We start from the raw sequence: 18,492 nt of genomic DNA on the forward strand, positions 1-18,492 counted from the left end.
ACAGAGTCTTGCTCTGTCACCCAGGCTGGAATGTAATAGCTCCATCTCAGCTCAGTGCAACCTCCGCCTCCCAGGTTCAAGTGATTCTCCTGCCTTAACCTCCCGAGTAGCTGGGATTATAGGCATCCACCACCACATCCTGCTAATTTTTGTTATTTTTAGTAGAGATGGGGTTTTGTCATGTTGGCCAGGCTGGTTTCGAACTCCTGACCTGAGGTGATCCGCCCACCTTGGCCTCCCAAGGTGCTGGGATTACAGGCATGAGCCACTGCGCCCGGCCTACTTATTTATAGAAGACCTCCTGATTAGCTGGAGTGGCGCAGGTGGCAGATATCCAATATAATTTGAAACTCGGTCCAGTGTCTTTAGGAAGTATCCAGCTCTCTCTGAGATAAAAGTGCTCAGTTTCTCACTCTGCTTTTAACCCTGGGATGGCTTAAGAGTGTGGGGTGAGATGTGTGACCTATGATCCCCTGGCAGTGGGACACTGACTTTTTCCAACTGTTTGATGTTCACTATTTCCTCTGGTCTCTGGAATAATACCTTTCAACCTCCTACTTGTGTTTGCCTTGCTGGCATATGCTGATGATGCTACGGCTAGTGCAATTCATGGTCAGGCCTTTCTGTTTAGTCTGAACCTCATGATACTTCCCAGCTAGTTGAGTCTTTGGCACCTGCTCTCTGACTTCTCCTAGGTGTCTGCCTTGTCTCTCTACAGCTGCTGGCCTGGAACTTCATGCGCAGCCTTTGGTGCAGTATCACTCTGTTCCACAGCAAGCCCCACGGACAACACTAGCTCAGAAAATCTGCCTCAGAGCTTATAATTACTTGAGCATATTTGGAAAAACTCCCTTGAGACAATGGCTTGCTTGGCTTACAAGACCATGGACTGTATAATCCTCTTCATGTCAGAGACTGCATATTTTTTCATTTGATCTCTTTGTAGTCCCTTCACTAATAAAACCAAATAGTTCCCCAGTCAGATGAATGCTTCCAGCTGTCAAGGGCAAAGGTCAGATGCTTGGAAAGGCAAAACAACAAGAATGAAAATAATAATTTCCAAACACTATCATGATTACACACGTGTGGCATGATATTTAAAGAGTTATATGCAATTCTAAATTTGTAGAAGCCTCAAGTTTAAGGAATATAGAATCTTTAGACAGGTATATATGGTGTTCATTTATATGTATTTATGGTTAAGATACATATGTATGTTAAGATATTCTCTCTCTCTCTTATTTTTTTTAAGATGGAGTTTCTCTCTGTCACCCAGGCTGGAGTCCAGTGGTGTGATCTTGACTCACTGCAACCTCCACCTCCCAGGTTCAAGTGATTCTCCTGCCTCAGCCTCCCGAGTAGCTGGGATTACAGGCACACACCACTACTACCAGCTAATTTTTTTATTTTCAGTAGAGACAAGGTTTCACCATGTTGGCCAGGCTAGTCTCGAACTCCTGACCTCAAGTGATCCTCCTGCCTCGGCCTCTCAAAGTGCTGGGACAGGCGTAAGCCACCACGCCTGGCCTCTCTCTATATATAATGTTAAGAGGTTTATTTTCTATGTATCAGCATTTTCCCATGGCTAAGAATAATGTGATTTCATGCACATATTTTCTTCTGTTGTAGGACAGTTCGTGTTTGGTTAAAGAGAGACAGTGGACAGTATTGGCCAAGCATATACCATGCAATGCCTTGTAAGTATCCAAATCTCTGTCTTGAAAAACCAGACATATATCCTAACTCTCCTTCCTTCCCAGATTGCCTTCTCTGTGTTTTCTTCTTAAGTGGAGAAGACTGAGGTTGGGATTCTCATTATAATGAAAAGTACCATATTAAATCATTTTAGATTTTCTAAGGCTTTCACTATGTAAAGTAAGAAAATTGTTCTGAAATTGACTCTATATTCATAGCTTCTGAATAAGATTAATGGAAGAAGGACTACAGCACATAGGCTTTCTGATTACAGCAGTCTCCGTTTCTTTTCCAACTTTTTGTTCAGCTATTTTATGAAGTATGTCCTTAGGCAATTCAGAATTTTGTCCAGTGATTACATTTGTGAAGTAAATTTGTCCTTGCCTTATTGTTATATCATTTATTCAAATTCAAGACATTCAGCATTGAGCATTCAGTTCTCAAAAGGATTTGCTTAGGATTGAAACATTCTAATTAGAAGTTGATTTCATTTCCCCAAGATCATATCTGAGAATTATGTCCTTGCACTGATAAATAATGAATCTTCCAAGTACACTTTTAAAAGAAAAGATACGTGTGATTCTTAGATTATTCCACTGGCAGAAGTTCCCCCACAGCTGAAGAAGAGCTGGCCCCCCAAAATAGGAATTTTCTTTTCAATCTAGTCTTTTGTCTTTAAAATTAGTGAAGTTTGGGCATCCTATCCCATGTTTATTTTAGTGTAAAATAATTATTTAAATTTAATATTACTTGTATTAAACATTTCCCTTACTTCCCTCCCTTCAAACCTTAATTAAAATTGACATTGTAGAAAAATCCCCCAGGTTTGTTGTTTGGACTCCTATACCTTCTGGCTTGCTGCAGTGTACACCTCATCTCTTGATATAAGTATCCCAGTTTCAGAAGCACATGCTGAAATAAATTCATGCTAAATTGTAGATTTGCTTAAAATTCTGCTTCTGGCAAAAGGATACTGTAATAACTCAAACAACAATTTTGCTTGTTATAAACAAATGACTATTAATGATATAATAATTTTAAATGATTTTCAAATTATCTTTGAGGCTTTGCATGTCTTTAGAATTTTGTAGTAAATAGATGATAACAACCAAGCTGAACAAAGTATTCAACCCTTTTGTGGGTAGAAAAAACTTCTTGTAATTCTGAATACTATATCCTTCCTTTACCTGTTTTGCTTCTAGAAGATATTGTTGTACATTACGGGATCAAGCTGAACTTTCTTTTTAAGCCATGGCAGTGATGAGGGTTTAGATAAATGGAAAAGTAGAGAATTCTGTAGGATTTTTTTCTTGTTGTTTGTTTGTTTGTTTGTTTTTGAGATGTAGTCTCCCTCTGTTGCCTAGGCTGGAGTGCAGTAGTGAGATCTTGGCTCACTGCAAACTCCGCCTCCCGGTTCAAATGATTCTCCTCCCTCAGCCTCCCAGGTAGCTGAGACTACTGGCACATCCCAGCTAATTTTTGTATTTTTAGTAGAGATGGGGTTTCACCATGTTGGCCAGGCTGGTCTCGAACTCCTAACCTCAGGTAATCCACCCGCCTTGGCCTCCCAAAGTGCTGGGATTACAGGCGTGAGCCACCGCGCCTAGCCTTTTTTCCTATTTTTTAAATGATATAACCAGTCTTTTTTCTGGTCTTGCTTCTTCATCAAACCTGCCACAGTATCTAACTGTAAGAGATAAGGGAGGGCTGTATGTAATCCAGCAAGTTGAAGTTGGCCTCAGAGATCAATAGCTCACATGACTCTGCAAATAGGAAAGGCTGACCTGGGCACAATGATGGGGATTTGGGGATGGCAAGCAAGGAATCTTCTTGAGATAAGCATTAATAGGAGCTTCATGAAGGCACAGGATCCTAAGCAATTGCTAACTCATTCTCTTCCCCCTATACAAATATATACACATTTTGGTGTCGTCCTGTAATGCTTTCTTTATTTGGATATCAGTGAGATACAGAGAAGCTTTTAGTTGCGTTTTCATCATTTATTAAGCTATATGCAAGAATGACTAAAGGTCACTATAGCTCTTACACCTGGCATAGGTGCTCAGTAAATACTTATTGAAGGATTTGGTCTGATAATAAAGATGTGTTTCCCTGAGAGGATTATCATCCAGTTTCCTTACGATTGAACATGAACTTTGAGAAAGAGGACCTTGTGATTATTTGTATACTTTGCCTTTGGTGTTCTACTAAATGAGTTAAGAAGGGATTACTTTGCTATTCAAAGTATGATCTGTGGGCCAGTAGCATCAGCATCACCTGAGAACTTATTAGAAATGCAGTCTTGGGTTCTATCCCAGAGCTACTCAATCAAAATTTGCATTTAACAAAATCCCTAGATAGGCTGGGCGGGTTAGATCATGTCCGTAATCCCAGTGTTTTGGGAGGCCAAGGCAGGAGGATTTTTTGAGGCCAGGAGTTCAAGACCAGCCTGGACAATATAGCAAGATGCCACCTCTCTCTCTTCCTGTCTCCAAAAAAAAACCAAACAAACCCAAACCCTAGATAATTTGAATATACTTTAAGGTTTGAAAACATTGTCTTGTGACATTATAGCAAACATGTTGATGATCTATGTACATGTTTATATGAACACATGTAAAGCCACACATATATAGTGTTGATTGGTAACTATATGGATGTAAGCATACATGCTAGTCAGTCAAATGTTTACTGTGCATCTACTGTGTACAGGCCACAAATCTAGATGCCAGGGATTTGCAGACAAACAAGATGTATATGGTCAAGATGATTTCAGTAATCTTTTGAATGGATTGAAAAGATTACTGCTGTGTAGAGGTGAAAAAGAAACTTATCTTCATCACAATTGGTTAGAAACTGGCTTTGGTGTTTCTAGGAATCTTATGCATTCAGATGACATAGTAATTGACCTGGGCAAAAATTTAAGATTTGTTTAACTTGAGAGAGGCAGAATCTTATTGCATAAGGAAATAAGCTACATTTCAATCAGTTAGAGAACATGAAGTAGATTTGAGTTTCCAAGGAATTGTTTTGTAGTCCTTCCTATTGAAAGCTGTTTTGTTAAGAGGTTACTCAGTATTATTTGTAAATAATGGTTATGTGATACTGGTTTCAGAATAGGTGAAAATGCACAATATATTCAGAGGCTATAAAATAAATATCACAAAGCAAATATTACCGTATTTTGTGTTTATTCTACTACATAATAAGTAGCATTCCAAGTATACAAGAATTTATTCTTGTGCATGTATTAAAATGACTTATTTGTTAATTTTGTCCATTAAAATACCTTTTTTTTTTTTTTCTCCCTGAGACGGAGTCTCTCTCTGTCGCCAGGATGGAGTGCAGTGGTGCATTCCTGGCTCACTGCAACCTCTGGCGCCCTGGTTCAAGTGATTCTCCTGCCTCAGTCTCCCGAGTAGCTAGGATTACAGGCATATGCCACTACGTCCAGCTAATTTTTGTATTTTTAGTAGAGCCAGGGTTTCACCATGTTGGCCAGGATGGTCTCGATCTCCTGACCTCGTGATCCGCCCGCTTCAGCCTCCCAAAGTGCTGGGATTACAGGCATGAGCCACTGTGCCCGGCCTAAAATACCTTTTAAATACAGTGTCGTGATCCAGGTAAGAGAGTAAATGCATTATAGCTTTGAGAAGAATTTGAGGTTTAATGAAAGGAAGGAAGTGGGAAGGCATTGCATGAGAAAGAATAAATAGTGAAGGCCAAGTTTGATGACAGGAAACCAACTTGAAAGGCAGTGTGATGAGGCTGAGTGATCTTGGGGGAGTTGCAGACAAGAGAAAGAAGAGCAGACGCATCGTGGTCAAAAACACAAGCACTGCTATGGGGATGTGGGATGTCTTCCTATCCAGTCTTTTCTGAGAAGCTCCTCCTCCGTAGAAGGGAGCCAGGAAAAACCAAGCTTGCCTGGTTAAGGCTGTTTGTCCCTGGGCCAATCTGATTTTCCCAGGAATTTAGAATTTGGAGGCAGAAATGCTAGTCTCAGCCTGGGCAGGGCCTTTTTACTGGGAACATATAAACCTAAGAGCTGTGAGGTGTTTGTGTGCATGGAGAAAGAGGAAGAAAGCTGATCTGCAGGGAAGGAAGAACGTCTGGCTCCTGATGAAGAGAAAGCCCAAGCAAGTGATGCACAAGATTTTCCTCATCCTACTAATCCCCTGAGAATCCTGGCTCTGCCTATTTGAGCTCAAAAGATACCCCTCTCTCTTATTGGATATGCCCATTTGTTCCTAAATTCACCTGAGCAGATTTCTATTACTTGTAACTGCAAGTATTTGACTAAGCCCGGGCCTCATTGTATACCTCCTAATTCCTACTCTTTCAGTTTTTCCTGGATCTCTGTGATCTTTAATGAGAAAGGACTGAGTCATGGCCCTGTTGGTGACATAGTAGAGTTAAGCTTAACATAGCCTGGGAAAGGTGAGGGCATGTAAAGAAGGAAAGCAGAAAGTAGTATTTGATCTTGTTTAATTTTTTTGGATAGTTCATTCAACAAATGTTAAGTGTTTCTTCCACATGCAACATTGTACGATGTACTAAGGATGTAGTAGTTAAATATGGCAGAGGGTTCCTGTCTTTGTGGTGTTTACAGTCTGGTGGGGAAGGCAGACATTAAATGAATACCAACCATCATGTGTGGTGAGTGTTGTAATGTGGGAAGCAGGCGTAATGGGGACACGGTCACAAAGTCTGCCTATGGAAAGTTCATTTTAAACCCTACTCTCTATAGAGAATGTGGGGATGACTGCTGACTTGTTTCGTAGTTTGCCATAAGCTAGCTGATTTTTATGGATGAATGAGACATCAGAGCTTTTCCTTATCAAATATTCTTTCAAAAAAGAATACGTGTATCTTATGTAGTAGCTGCACATTGCCTGTGACAGTATCAACTTACAGCACACCCATCTGGGACCCTGCACGAGCTTGTAAACCAGGCCCTCAGGGTAAGAGTGGAAGTTTCAGTTACAGCCATAAATGTGATTATTTGTTCCAGGCTTCTAATAGATATAATTACAACCACCATAGTTGGATCACACTGTAGAGAAAAATCATGTAAAAAGCACAAGCATTTCTATTTCTGTGGTTGATTTATTTCATATTTGCTTTACCAACTAGGTTTGCCATTCATGGGGTCAGACCTTTGTCCTTTGAGAGGTGATGGAGGAACCTCTTGCAGGAGGTGGTGCAAAGAGCTGGAGATTTTTCTTACTCTATCAGATAATTGGATGTCATGCCTGGCATTTATTGCCAACTTCTTCCTGGGTATGGAGAATAGATCGATCAACTTGGCTGCCAGAGATGTTGTGAATAGGAGGCTTGAGAGGACTGGAGCCTCAGGTTGGGTGTGTTGGAGAATTGGAAACCCTCTATGGGTTCTGTTCCTGCCAGGGCAGGCAAATGGAATTTACTTTGGCTCCTAAGTGTTTATAAATTTTTCCACAAAGCCAAACAAGACTTTTTTTTTTTTTTCATTTTTTCAAAGGTAGTTACAAATAAAGAGGCACACCTGATGTAGCAATAAAATGACCTGCCTTGTGACCTTCCCAGTTCTCTGCCTTGGCCTGGTGGGATGGCATTTGCCCAGTCTGACGTGTGGTTGGGCCGCTCAGTTTTCACACAAGTATGGATGCCTACCATCTGTTCAGTTAATGTTTAAAGTATAGGAACTCAAGGCCTCTCTGAAACATGTGATTTTGAACTGCTTGCTTCCCAGTTTTTATCAAAAGCCTGTTTGAGAGAAAGGCTATTTGTAGTGAACAGCATGAACGATAGTTAGTCTGATTATTCCTCTAAATTTGGAGTTTTCCCACTTTGTGTCAGCCCTCTGCAGAAATGCCTTCATTCATTGTGCCCTCAGCTTACACTGATGTGTACATTATATGAAGTGCTTTGTGCCTGTTTTTGAAGTAATCATCTACCATAATGTGCAGTGCCCCTTTTATGAAGGAGCAAAAAGGTGGAATATTTTTCAGAATGAGGGCCAGGAACTCTTTGCTGTCTCAAAGGCAGAACTTCCCAGCCTATGTGACACAGCCTACTGGTGTGGTCTAAATGGATTACATTAGAACATGAGAACTGATCCCCTTAGCTGAACAGGGGAGTGGAGAAGAGGATGGAGGGAGGGCTAGTCTCTTCTGTTTATTCCAGTGGCTTTACAAATACAATTTTCTGTGTGTATTATGAGGCAGAAAAGATTGGGAGCAATAGCCCTAGGACCTGGTACTTCGTCATTATCGATAATGTGAAACATGAAACCAAACTGAATCTCCTAACAGATCTTTATTTTAATTTTTTTTTCTGTTTACACACACACACACACACACACACACACACACACACACACTTTTAGTCATAACTTCTTTTTGCTTATTTCTATTGTTTGGTTTTATTGGTTTTATTGTATCTGCTTTTTAAGCCATTTTAAATGGTAGGGAATACATTAAGAATAATAAATAATCTTAGTTAAGAGTTCTATGGAAAGAATATTTGAATATAGTCTATTACTTACATTAAATTCAACCTCCAAAAATGTATTGTTTCAATTGCAGTATTCAAAATGGCTTGTAGGTTAGATCCTATGCCTGGGTGGGAAACTGGAATTTGATTTTCATTTTTGCTATAATTTGCTGAATCACTTTGGGCAAGTCCTTCACATTTTCTCTGCTTTGAAGCCTAACAAATAAACTGTTATCTTTGTTCTCAAATTTGCAAAGATATTTTGGTTATTAGATATACCAAATAACTATTTGTAAAATGCCTTCAGGTTCTTGATGTTTAACAATATTACTGCCATTGTTGATATTAACCCAGAGTTATTAGGAAAAATTGGCTACTTTGTGGAGTTGTAGCTGGATTGGTTTATTTTTCTCATTTATTGGGACCATCATCTTAAGGTAACAGATAAGTTAAAATTGGGGATTTGGACAATTAAGTTGATTAATGTGTGTATATGCTTTTATCTGGAATGGAAATGAGTTATTTTGTAAGTGAGTTGAAAGTGTTAGTTTTCCCATTGGTGAGGAGGACTTTCGGTAACTTTAGACTGTGGAGGTGGTGTATGCTTATTCCACCGCCTCTGCTGGGTGTTTTGGAGTGGGGGAAAGTTCATGTGGGTATATTAGTGGTATTATAGAAAGGTATTTAGAATTATGAACTTGGCAGTTCTGCTTTTGTGAGGTGGTGATTGTTTTCCTGACTTTTAAACATCTTTAACTCAGTTGAGAGAATTTCGTGGCAGATTGGGAGAATATGTATATACTTGGGATATGCTCATTCTGTTGTTTTATTTTTTTTTATTTTTTTTTAATTTATTTATTATTATTATACTTTAAGTTGTAGGGTACATGTGCATAACGTGCAGGTTTGTTACATATGTATACTTGTGCCATGTTGCTGTGCTGCACCCATCAACTCGTCATTTACATCAGGTATAACTCCTAATGCAATCCCTCCCCCCTCCCCCCTCCCCATGATAGGCCCCGGTGTGTGATGTTCCCCTTCCTGAGTCCGAGTGATCTCATTGTTCAGTTCCCACCTATGAGTGAGAACATGCGGTGTTTGGTTTTCTGTTCTTGTGATAGTTTGCTAAGAATGATGGATTCCAGCTGCATCCAAGTCCCTACAAAGGACTCAAACTCATCCTTTTTTATGGCTGCATAATATTCCATGGTGTATATGTGCCACATTTTCTTAATCCAATCTGTCACTGATGGACATTTGGGTTGATTCCTGTTGTTTTAATTTATACCTTATTTCAAAAAAACCTCTGGGTTCCTGGTTGTGAAATGTATTGATCCATTTATTGCTTTCTTCTTGGTATAGGTTTTATTATGGAACCATGTGTAATTTGTTGTTTTTACTATTCGTATTCTTATAAACCATAATGTAATGTGATCTTTTAAATCTGTATTTACTAAGAAGAAAAAGGTAGCTGAGGAACTTCTCATTTTTAATGGAAATGAAGGAAAACATAGATTATCCAAACTAAACATGCTAGATATTATTTAATCTGATTAAGTACAACATTTATTTAGCATACTCTTCTTTGATTTTCATCTGAGGGGGCATTTTAAAATTTAGTGTAGTTAGATAACTTTACTGTAACTTAAAACTTGTCTGGGAGTGACCACTTATAATTCACTTTGCCGATATTACTGAGCCTAGATAAAAAGAAAACTAAATAGTTAATGTTAGTAGAGTAAATAAAATGTTGGATTTAAATGTAAAATGGTTTTTAGTGCTAGAAAATTGAAGTCCTAAGTATAGGTATGCTTAATAAAATAAAACATGTGTTAGGTACTGCAAATCTAATAAATATTATTCTATTATAAACAGGGCTGAATGAAATAGTGTCCATGAATTAAATTTTTGCTTTGTCAGGGTGTATTGCTCATTGGAAGCTCTATTGAAGACCCTCTTCTTGTGGAATCCTGACATTCAACTTCACCAGGATACTGTTAGCACCTGAAGTTTTATTTGCAGAAGTCACCATTGTTTATTTAGTTTTAAAGTTTGAACCAGAACCTCTCATGAGGAAGATTAGTGTCTCCTGCCAAATAATGCCCTTAGCATTGTAAAGCAGTGTGCTTGAAATCCACAGCTTAACCTTCAATGAAACTTGTGTTTATTTGAGCAAAGTTCAACTGGTCAGCAAAGGACAGAAAATACATTAGTCATAAAATGAAAGAATTATTGGTGTAAGTAACAGAAATTAGAAAACTTTCCTCCCAAATCGAAATATTTTGAGATTTCCTCCTCTTAAGTACATGTTTTTTGAATAAACAAGGGCAATTTTAAAAATACCAATTTTGAGATAGTATTAGAAATGCAAATAGTCACTTTCTCTCTAATCCATTTAATTATTGACTGCTGAGATTTTATGCTGATCTCTTGGGTCCCCTTTGTCTAGGGCTGTGTCTTCTGTGGTTTCCTCCCTTCAAATTATATGGCCATTAATTTAATTGCCCATACAGGAGCGTCTCTTTATTTTCATTTTCTTTTCTTTTTTTTTTTTTTAAAAAAAAGACATTTATTCAGTGTCACGATCAGACTATTACATTTAGCAATCAACAGCATGGGTGCAAAAAAAAAAAATCTACATTAAAACTCTTTGTTGGAATGCTTTACACTTTCCACAGAACAGAAACTAAAATAACTTGTTATACAATTACTCACAAATACAGTCCTCGAGTTTTTTGCCCATACACATGAGTATTTGTCTAAAACATGTCTTCTTTGTAGCAGCTAGGCCCTGCCACCACTGTGCTTGGCTGAGTTCACAAATCTGTTGTAACCTGTAGCTTCCCTGTCACTTCTCTGGCTCTCCTCTCCTGCTAAGCTTTGTTTCCTAATTAAAATCTTCTGCCACTGCCATAGCTACTGCTGCTGCTGGAACCGCCATAGCCACCTTGGTTTCGTGGTTTTGCAAAGTATTGGCCTCCACCGCCATAGGGGCCAGAGCTTCTGCCTCCAAAATTTCCTCCCTTCATGGGTCCAAAATTTGAAGACTGATTGTTGTAATTGCCAAAATCATTGTAGCTTCCACCACCTCCAAAATTGCTTCCATCATTACAAAATCCATTATAGCCATCCCCGCTGCCACCATATCCACCACCACCATGGCTGCCACCAAAGCCACCACGACCACAGAAGTTTCGTCCACGACCGAAGTTGTCATTCCCACCGAAACCACCTCCACGACCACCACCAAAGTTTCCAGAACCACTTCGACCTCCTTGGCTGGATGAAGCACTAGCCATCTCTTGCTTTGACAGGGCTTTCCTAACTTCACAATTGTGGCCATTCACAGTATGGTATTTCTAAATGACAATCTTATCCATGGAGTCATGGTCGTCAAAGGTTACAAAGGCAAAGCCCCTTTTCTTGCCACTGCCTCGGTCAGTCATGATTTCAGTCACTTCAGTTTTCCCATACTGTTCAAAATAATCTCTTAGGTGATGTTCTTCAGCGTCTTCTTTAATGCCACCAACAAATATCTTTTTCACAGTTAAGTGGGCACCTGGTCTTTGAGAATCTTCTCTTGAGACAGCTCTCTTTGGTTCCACAACTCTTCCGTCCACCTTGTGTGGCCTTGCATTCATAGCTGCATCCACCTCCTCCACAGTGGCATATGTAACAAACCCAAAGCCCCTGGAACGCTTGGTGTTTGGATCTCTCATTACCACACAGTCCGTGAGCGTTCCCCATTGCTCAAAATGGCTCCTCAGGCTCTCATCGGTTGTTTCAAAGCTCAACCCTCCAATGAAGAGCTTCCTCAGCTGTTCGGGCTCTTTAGGAGACTCTGACTTAGACATGACGGCAGGGAGAAGAGAGACTTTAATGATGCTTCTTCGGAGGCATCCACGGGCAGAAAGGAGCAAGCTGACGAACGTATCTCTATATTTTCGTTTTCACTGAATTTTAAGCTGAATATTTGTCTTAAGTTACAAAGACTTCATTTTACCAAACACACAGTGTTATGAAAGTGTTTACTTTTATTTCTTTTTCTTTCTTTATTATTTTACCAAATACCCAGAATTCAAGGAAAGAAAGTATCTAATTTTAAAGGTGAGACACTGACAGGCCAGTCAGAACCAAAGTCTTGATACTAATATAAGAGAATAAGAGGTTACATTACTCATAGACCTGCACAGTTTCTTCTTTATCTTATTTGTGTATTTCATTGCTTCCTAAAACTTTTCCATTATATTTCTTTTGACTGTCATTAGTCTGAAACAGAAAAGGTAGATGGGAAATCTTATTCAGCTAACATGGAAAATGAGTCCTGTACTGTTTACCAAAAAACCGTAATCATTTTTCCCCTAGATTTTAATTAAAATGTTGGGGAAAATATAGACTAGAATATAATGTCAACAAAACCAGTGGCAAGGCCTTGAATTTCAGTTATTGGGTTAGTAAAGAAGTCTCAGGCCACCTACATATACCATGATATATGTGATAAGTCTTGGCAAATGGCATCACCCTACACATTTCATTCTGTATGGTTATTCTCGTGGGGAAACAGTTAAAAGTGGGGGTGATAAATATATCTTCACAATCTCTATCATGCTGTATTTATTTCATCTAGAGTTCAGGAATACAGTTTTGATAGAGGAGGTCAGTAGAGGGCAGCTGTATTATAATTTTATGGTTCTGGTCAGGCACTTCATTCACCCTTTGGAGAAAGTAATTTTAAGGTGGGGAGTAGACCAGTCTCCAGCCAGTTTGCCTGTAATTTGCATATTCAGATTTCATAGAGACCAATTATTACTTTATTGTCTTATGAATTATTCGTTTTATAGCATTTAAAGCAGAGCTCTCATTTGTGAGGCATCACAAATATTTGTAGCTATATTTCACAACTTAGCTACAAAAAATATTGTACTTAAATCATATTTTGTTTGTCGCTTCCCGTTATTCTTCCTGCCAAAGGATCCCCTTTGCCATTGGGTCATAGTTACCTTTACTTTAGTGTCTCTTCCTTCCCCAGACAGTTTTGCCCCTTTGATATTTGTCTTTCATGGCTGGGAGCCCATTTTGTATGGGCCATAGCACTAGTTTTTTTAGTTGCTTTTTTGTTAATTTCTGGTGAGTTGAAGTTAGAAGAATCTCTGTGTCAATCTGTTTACCTTTCTAATTCATAAAAGAAAAGGAAGACTTTATTGTAACAACAAATCTGGGCATCAATATTCTTTTGAATCTGCTCTCTGCTTCTTTGGACCTACCGGGGTCAATCCAAGGCCTGTTCCTGTGGGAGTGTCACAGTTGGAAAATGGTTTGAGGAGTGTTGTATGTCTCACCTGCTGCGTGCACATGTGTGCGCGCGCACACACACACACACACACACACACACACACACACAGAGGTTTGCCTGGTGTTTTCCCAGAATGCCTCTTTGAAGTGGTGATTATGCGTTTGGATGTGCCTGGGAGCTAATGCTCTCAAACTCTGACACTCCCCTGTCTAGAACATCTTGGGTTCAGGGATATGGGTTGTAGAACAGTAAGATTTCTGCTCAGATTTCTTTTGTTTATGCTCATTTATAGAAGCAGTCTTTTATTATTATTATTATTTCTGTAGGTTTTTGGGGAACAGGTGGTTCTTGGTTACATGAATAAGTTCTTTACTGGTGATTTCTGAGATTTTGATGCACCTATCACCTGACGAGCGTACCCTCTACCCAACCTGTAGTCTTTTATTCCTCACCCCACTCCCGCCCTTTCCTCAAGTCCCCAAAGTCCACTGTATTATTCTTATGCCTTTGCATCCTCATAGTTTAGCTCCCACTTATGAGTGAGAACATGTGATGTTTGCTTTTCCATTCCTGAATTACTTCAGTTAGAATAATGGTCTCCAATTCCATCTAGGTTGCTATAAATGGCATTATTTTGTTACTTTTTATGGCTGAGTAATATTCCATGGTTCACCACAATTTCTTTATCCACTTGTTGATTGGTGGGCATTTGGTCTGGTTCCATGTTTTTGCAGTTGTGAATTGTGCTGCTATAAACATGCGTGTGTGAGTATCTTTTTCGTATAACGACTTCTTTTTGTCTGAGTAGATATCTAGTAGTGGGATCTCTGGATCAAATTGTAGTTCTACTTCTAGTTCTTTAAGGAATCTCCACACTGTGTTCCATAGTGGTTGTACTAGTTTACATTTCCACCAGCAGCACAGAGGTGTTCCCTTTTCACCCCATCCATGCCAACATCTATTATATTTTGAATTTTGATTATGGCCATTATTGCAGGAATAAGGTGGTACTGCATTACAGTTTTGATTTGCATTTCCCTAATCATTAGTGATGTTGAGCATTTTTTCATGTTTGTTGGCCATTTTTATATCTTTTGAGAATTGTCTATTCATGTCCTTAGCCCACTTTTTGATGGAATTGTTTTTTTTTCTTGCTAATTTGTTTGAGTTCCTTGTAGATTCTGGATATTAGTCCTTTGTTGGATGTATAAATTGCTAAGATTTTTTTTTCCCACTCTTTGGGTTATCTGTTTACTCTGCTGATTGTTTCTTTTGCTAGGCAGAAGATTTTTTAGTTTAATTAAGTCTTATCTATTTATCTTTGTTTTTGTTGGTGCCATCTCGGCTCACTGCAACTTCTGCCTCTTGGGTTCAAGCGATTCTCGTGCCTCAGCCTCCCAAGTAGCTAGGACTACAGGTGTGCACCACCATACCCACCTAATTTTTGTATTTTCAGTAGGGATGGGGTTTCACCATGTTAGCCAGGCTGGTCTCAATCTCCTGACCTCAAGTGATCCATTCATCTCAGCCTCCCAAAGTGCTGCGATTACAGGCGTGAGCCTCTGCGGGCAGCCTGCATTTGCTTTTGGGTTCTTGGTCATGAAGTCTTTGCCTAAGCCAATGCCTAGAAAGGTTTTCCAATGTTATCTTCTAGAATTTTTATGGTTTCAGGTCTTAGATTTAAGGCTTTGGTTCGTCTTGAGTTGATTTTTGTGTAAGGTGAGCGATGGGGGTCCAGTTTCATTCTTCTACATGTGGCATGCCAACTATCCCAGCACCATTTGTTGAATAGGGTGTCCTTTCCTATTTCATATTTTTGTTTGCTTTGTCAAAGATCAGCTGGCTGTGAGGATTTGGGTTTATTTCTGGGTTCTCTTTTCTGTTCTATTGATCTGTGTGCCTGTTTTTATACCAGTACCGTGCTGTTTTGGTGACTATGGCCTTATATATAGTTTGAAGTCAGGTAATGTGATTCCTCCAGATTTGTTCTTTTTGCTTAGTCTTGCTTTGGCTATGTGGGCTCTTTTTTGGTTCCACATATGTTTTAGGATTGTTTTTTCTAGTTCTGTGAAGAATGATTGTGCTATTTTGATGGGAATTGCATTGAATTTGTAGATTGCTTTTGGCAATATGGTCATTTTCACAATATTGGTTCTACCCATCCATGAGCATGGGATGTGTTTCTATTTGTTTGTGTCATCTGTGATTTCTTTCAGCAGTGTTTGTAGTTTTCTTTGTAGAGGTCTTTCACCTCCTGGGTTAGGAATCCCAAGTATTTTATTGTATTTTTCTGCAGCTACTGTAAAAGGAGTTGAGTTCTTGATTTGATTCACAGCTTGGTCACTGTTGGTGTATAGCAGAATGACTGATTTGTGTGCATTAACTTTGTATTCTGAAACTTTGCTGAATTCATTTATTATAGGAACAGTTCTTTGCTTTGAAATATGGTGGTGTTTCTTATTATGCATAAAATGATTTGAACCAATAGGGTGAAATTGTCTTACAGTTCCTATATACCATTGGTTTCACAATCTATAAATTCTTTTAATTCCTTGATGGCAGCAATAATACCTTATATATCATTGTAGGACTTGCCTTGAACATAGTAAAGATTATAAATTTTTCTCAAAAGAATAACAAGAAACATAGGAAATTGGGGAAAAAACAAGGAATAAGGGAATGGCAATGAAGATTTAAGAGTAGCCTATGCAGTGTTGTAAAAAAGCATTTTAAATCACATTCAAAGTTCAGTGGGTTTTCTAATTATAGCATAACTGGATATGGACTTTGGAGGAAATCACACAGGAAATACTTTTAGATGGTCAAGTGGGCAGCTAAATGATAAGGTTGTTCCTGGCTAGTCACTAGCCCCTTGGGGTTGCAGTTGAGTTTTGCTTCATATGATCATACTTACATCTTCATAAATTGTGAGATATTTAAAATTCATTTTAACAGGAATGGCAAAATAAGAGTAAAGACAGTGTTATAGAAATAATCTTGTCATTTGAACACAAGAATAGTCTTTCCATGTATCCTGTGCTTATGTGTGTATGTACTTTACACAGTTGTAATCCCAGTGTATTTTTTCTTTAGATTTTTTTTCAGCTAACATGTTAATTTTCCATGAGATGATTAGATTTTAATTCTGCACACATGTTATGGGATTATGAGGCCCGGCATTTTAGTGTTGTATAGAAATTGTGCCAACATAGTTTACAAATCAAGGGCAATAAAACTGACTTTCTTAGGGCAGTGCATTAAATATCATTTGAATGCTGTTTTCAGCAGTGTGCTCTTGGGAATCTGGTTTTATTTTGTAGCTAAGTAGAAAGAAGATAGTCTGTTGTACTGGTGGAAGTTTTAGGGGGAAGTTCTTTTTAGTATGTTTTTATTTTCTGAATATATCATAGAAAATTAGAAAAAAGTGAATATGCAGTTTAGAAGATCTTTTTGTTGTTTTATTCAGGGTCGTTTTATAGAGAATGAAAAATATCTTACTAAGTGATATGTTTATGAAGTGACTGTCAGTAGAACTTGAAGTTCTTTTTTCGTTTAAAAATAATCTAAGTAGGTTGTTTGAAAATGGGACTGTATGTTTGAATGATGTCTTTGAACCTTCTCCAACTGTTTCCTGTGTGACCTTGGGTAAAACATCTAATCATAACTGTGAAAAGTAGGAATAAAAAATACTTGATGCTGATTGTGATTATGATAATAGGTAGTTCATGATCTACATGGCTTCTGTGAATATGAAGGGAGACATATAAAAACTGTGCTGGGCTCTTCAGAACAACTATTAAATATTTCAGTATTGGGTGAATTGTCAAAAGACCCCCTAGTTAGTGGGAGCAGTTAGGAGCAAGCATAGGTAGAGAAGGCAGGGGCCTGGGAGCCGACTGTTTGGTAAGCACTTGTTGACCATACGTGGCTTCCAAGCATACTTAATTTACTTAGGCTCAGGTGTACTCAGGCAGTCAGTCCTGCGGAACAGGGAGACCCAGTCCAGGCCTGGGTGTACTGACTCACCTGGTTTCTTTCCTACAGTGCCTAGCCCTATGATGAGTTGGTTCTTTTTTAGATTGAGACAAATCCTTCTTAGTCATTTTCAATCAGCAGACTCCAGCACACCCCCAAAGGCCAACAGCAAAAAACTCCTGTTAATTCACACGCCCCAAATCAATTCTGAATCAAAAAATAGACTTCTGTACTCATGTGTGTATGTGTCTGTATGTGGGTGGGGAGGGTGGAGGTATAATAAGATCTTTCTTTTGTTTGTCTAGTTCAGAAAGGATAGGTTATTTCTGTTTAAGATGGAATTGGAGTGGTACAGAGAGAGTGGTAACAGAAATCTTACACAGCACAAAGTATTGTTAATCTAGTCAAGCAAATTTAGACTCCATACTGACAGACCCAGCCAAGACCAAGCCCCTTGGAACTTGCCCAGTTTGAGAATATCTTATTTGTTATATTCATTAAAAGGATAACTGAACAACTATGGGGTAGCTGTAAAATTACTGTTTTTATTTTTTGGTGAGTGGGTGTTAAATGAAATGTTTTCCAGGAGATAGTGGGGAAAATACAACCCCACACTTTTAGCTAGTTAGGCACTCCTGAATCGATGAGAATCATGGTTTTGTTAATTTCATCAACATGTTCATTTCTTTCAGCTCCATGTTCATGCATGTCTTTTAACCCGGAAACAAGAAGACTGTCCATAGGTCTAGACAATGGTACAATCTCAGTAAGTACACATAAATAAGATTTCCAGTTGAAATACTTCCCTTCCTGTGGAGTATGTGTATGTATTTATTAGTTTTTTCAAGTTAACAGAATAATTTTCTTGCTAAGTAGCATAAAAGTTGTAGCGTAGCAAATTATGGTGAGGTAAGAGATTCTAATGTAGGGAGAGCTATCATCAGTATCCACTTAAATGCTGACAAGGTTCAGCTTGACCTACCCTGTCAGAGTGGCGAGGATGGGGGCAATTGGAGGCCAGTGAGTAAACTCCATGAATCTGCGTTAGT

At 38.7% G+C, this 18,492-nt stretch overlaps 2 protein-coding genes across 17 annotated transcripts in view; one reads left to right on the plus strand and one right to left on the minus strand.

Moving 5' to 3' along the window:
- WDFY2 (WD repeat and FYVE domain containing 2) overlaps positions 1-18,492 on the plus strand; it is a 184,228-nt gene that overhangs the window by 78,812 nt on the left and 86,924 nt on the right. For 8 of the 16 annotated variants that reach the window (XR_012426982.1, XR_012426981.1, XR_012426983.1 and 5 more), the window contains exons 2-3: positions 1,630-1,697; positions 18,136-18,209. The exons of 3 other annotated variants lie outside the window; for them this stretch is intronic. Coding sequence is in view for 10 of the 13 variants with exons in the window: in XM_065533261.1 (XP_065389333.1) it covers positions 1,630-1,697; positions 18,136-18,209 (142 nt within the window). In the remaining 3 variants the exon portion in view is untranslated. The remainder of the gene's footprint in view (positions 1-1,629; positions 1,698-18,135; positions 18,210-18,492) is intronic. 5 more of the 16 variants (XM_065533265.2, XM_074022070.1, XM_074022075.1 and 2 more) reach the window with 1 other exon arrangement.
- Positions 10,947-12,046, minus strand: HNRNPA1L2 (heterogeneous nuclear ribonucleoprotein A1 like 2). The gene is given in 2 exon segments (XM_045377165.3): positions 10,947-11,085; positions 11,088-12,046. Coding segments are annotated over 2 exon segments (1,068 nt in total). The 5' UTR covers positions 12,030-12,046; the 3' UTR covers positions 10,947-10,959.

The sequence above is a fragment of the Macaca fascicularis genome, chromosome 17 (genome assembly GCF_037993035.2).
Source record: "Macaca fascicularis isolate 582-1 chromosome 17, T2T-MFA8v1.1".
NCBI lineage: Eukaryota > Metazoa > Chordata > Mammalia > Primates > Cercopithecidae > Macaca > Macaca fascicularis.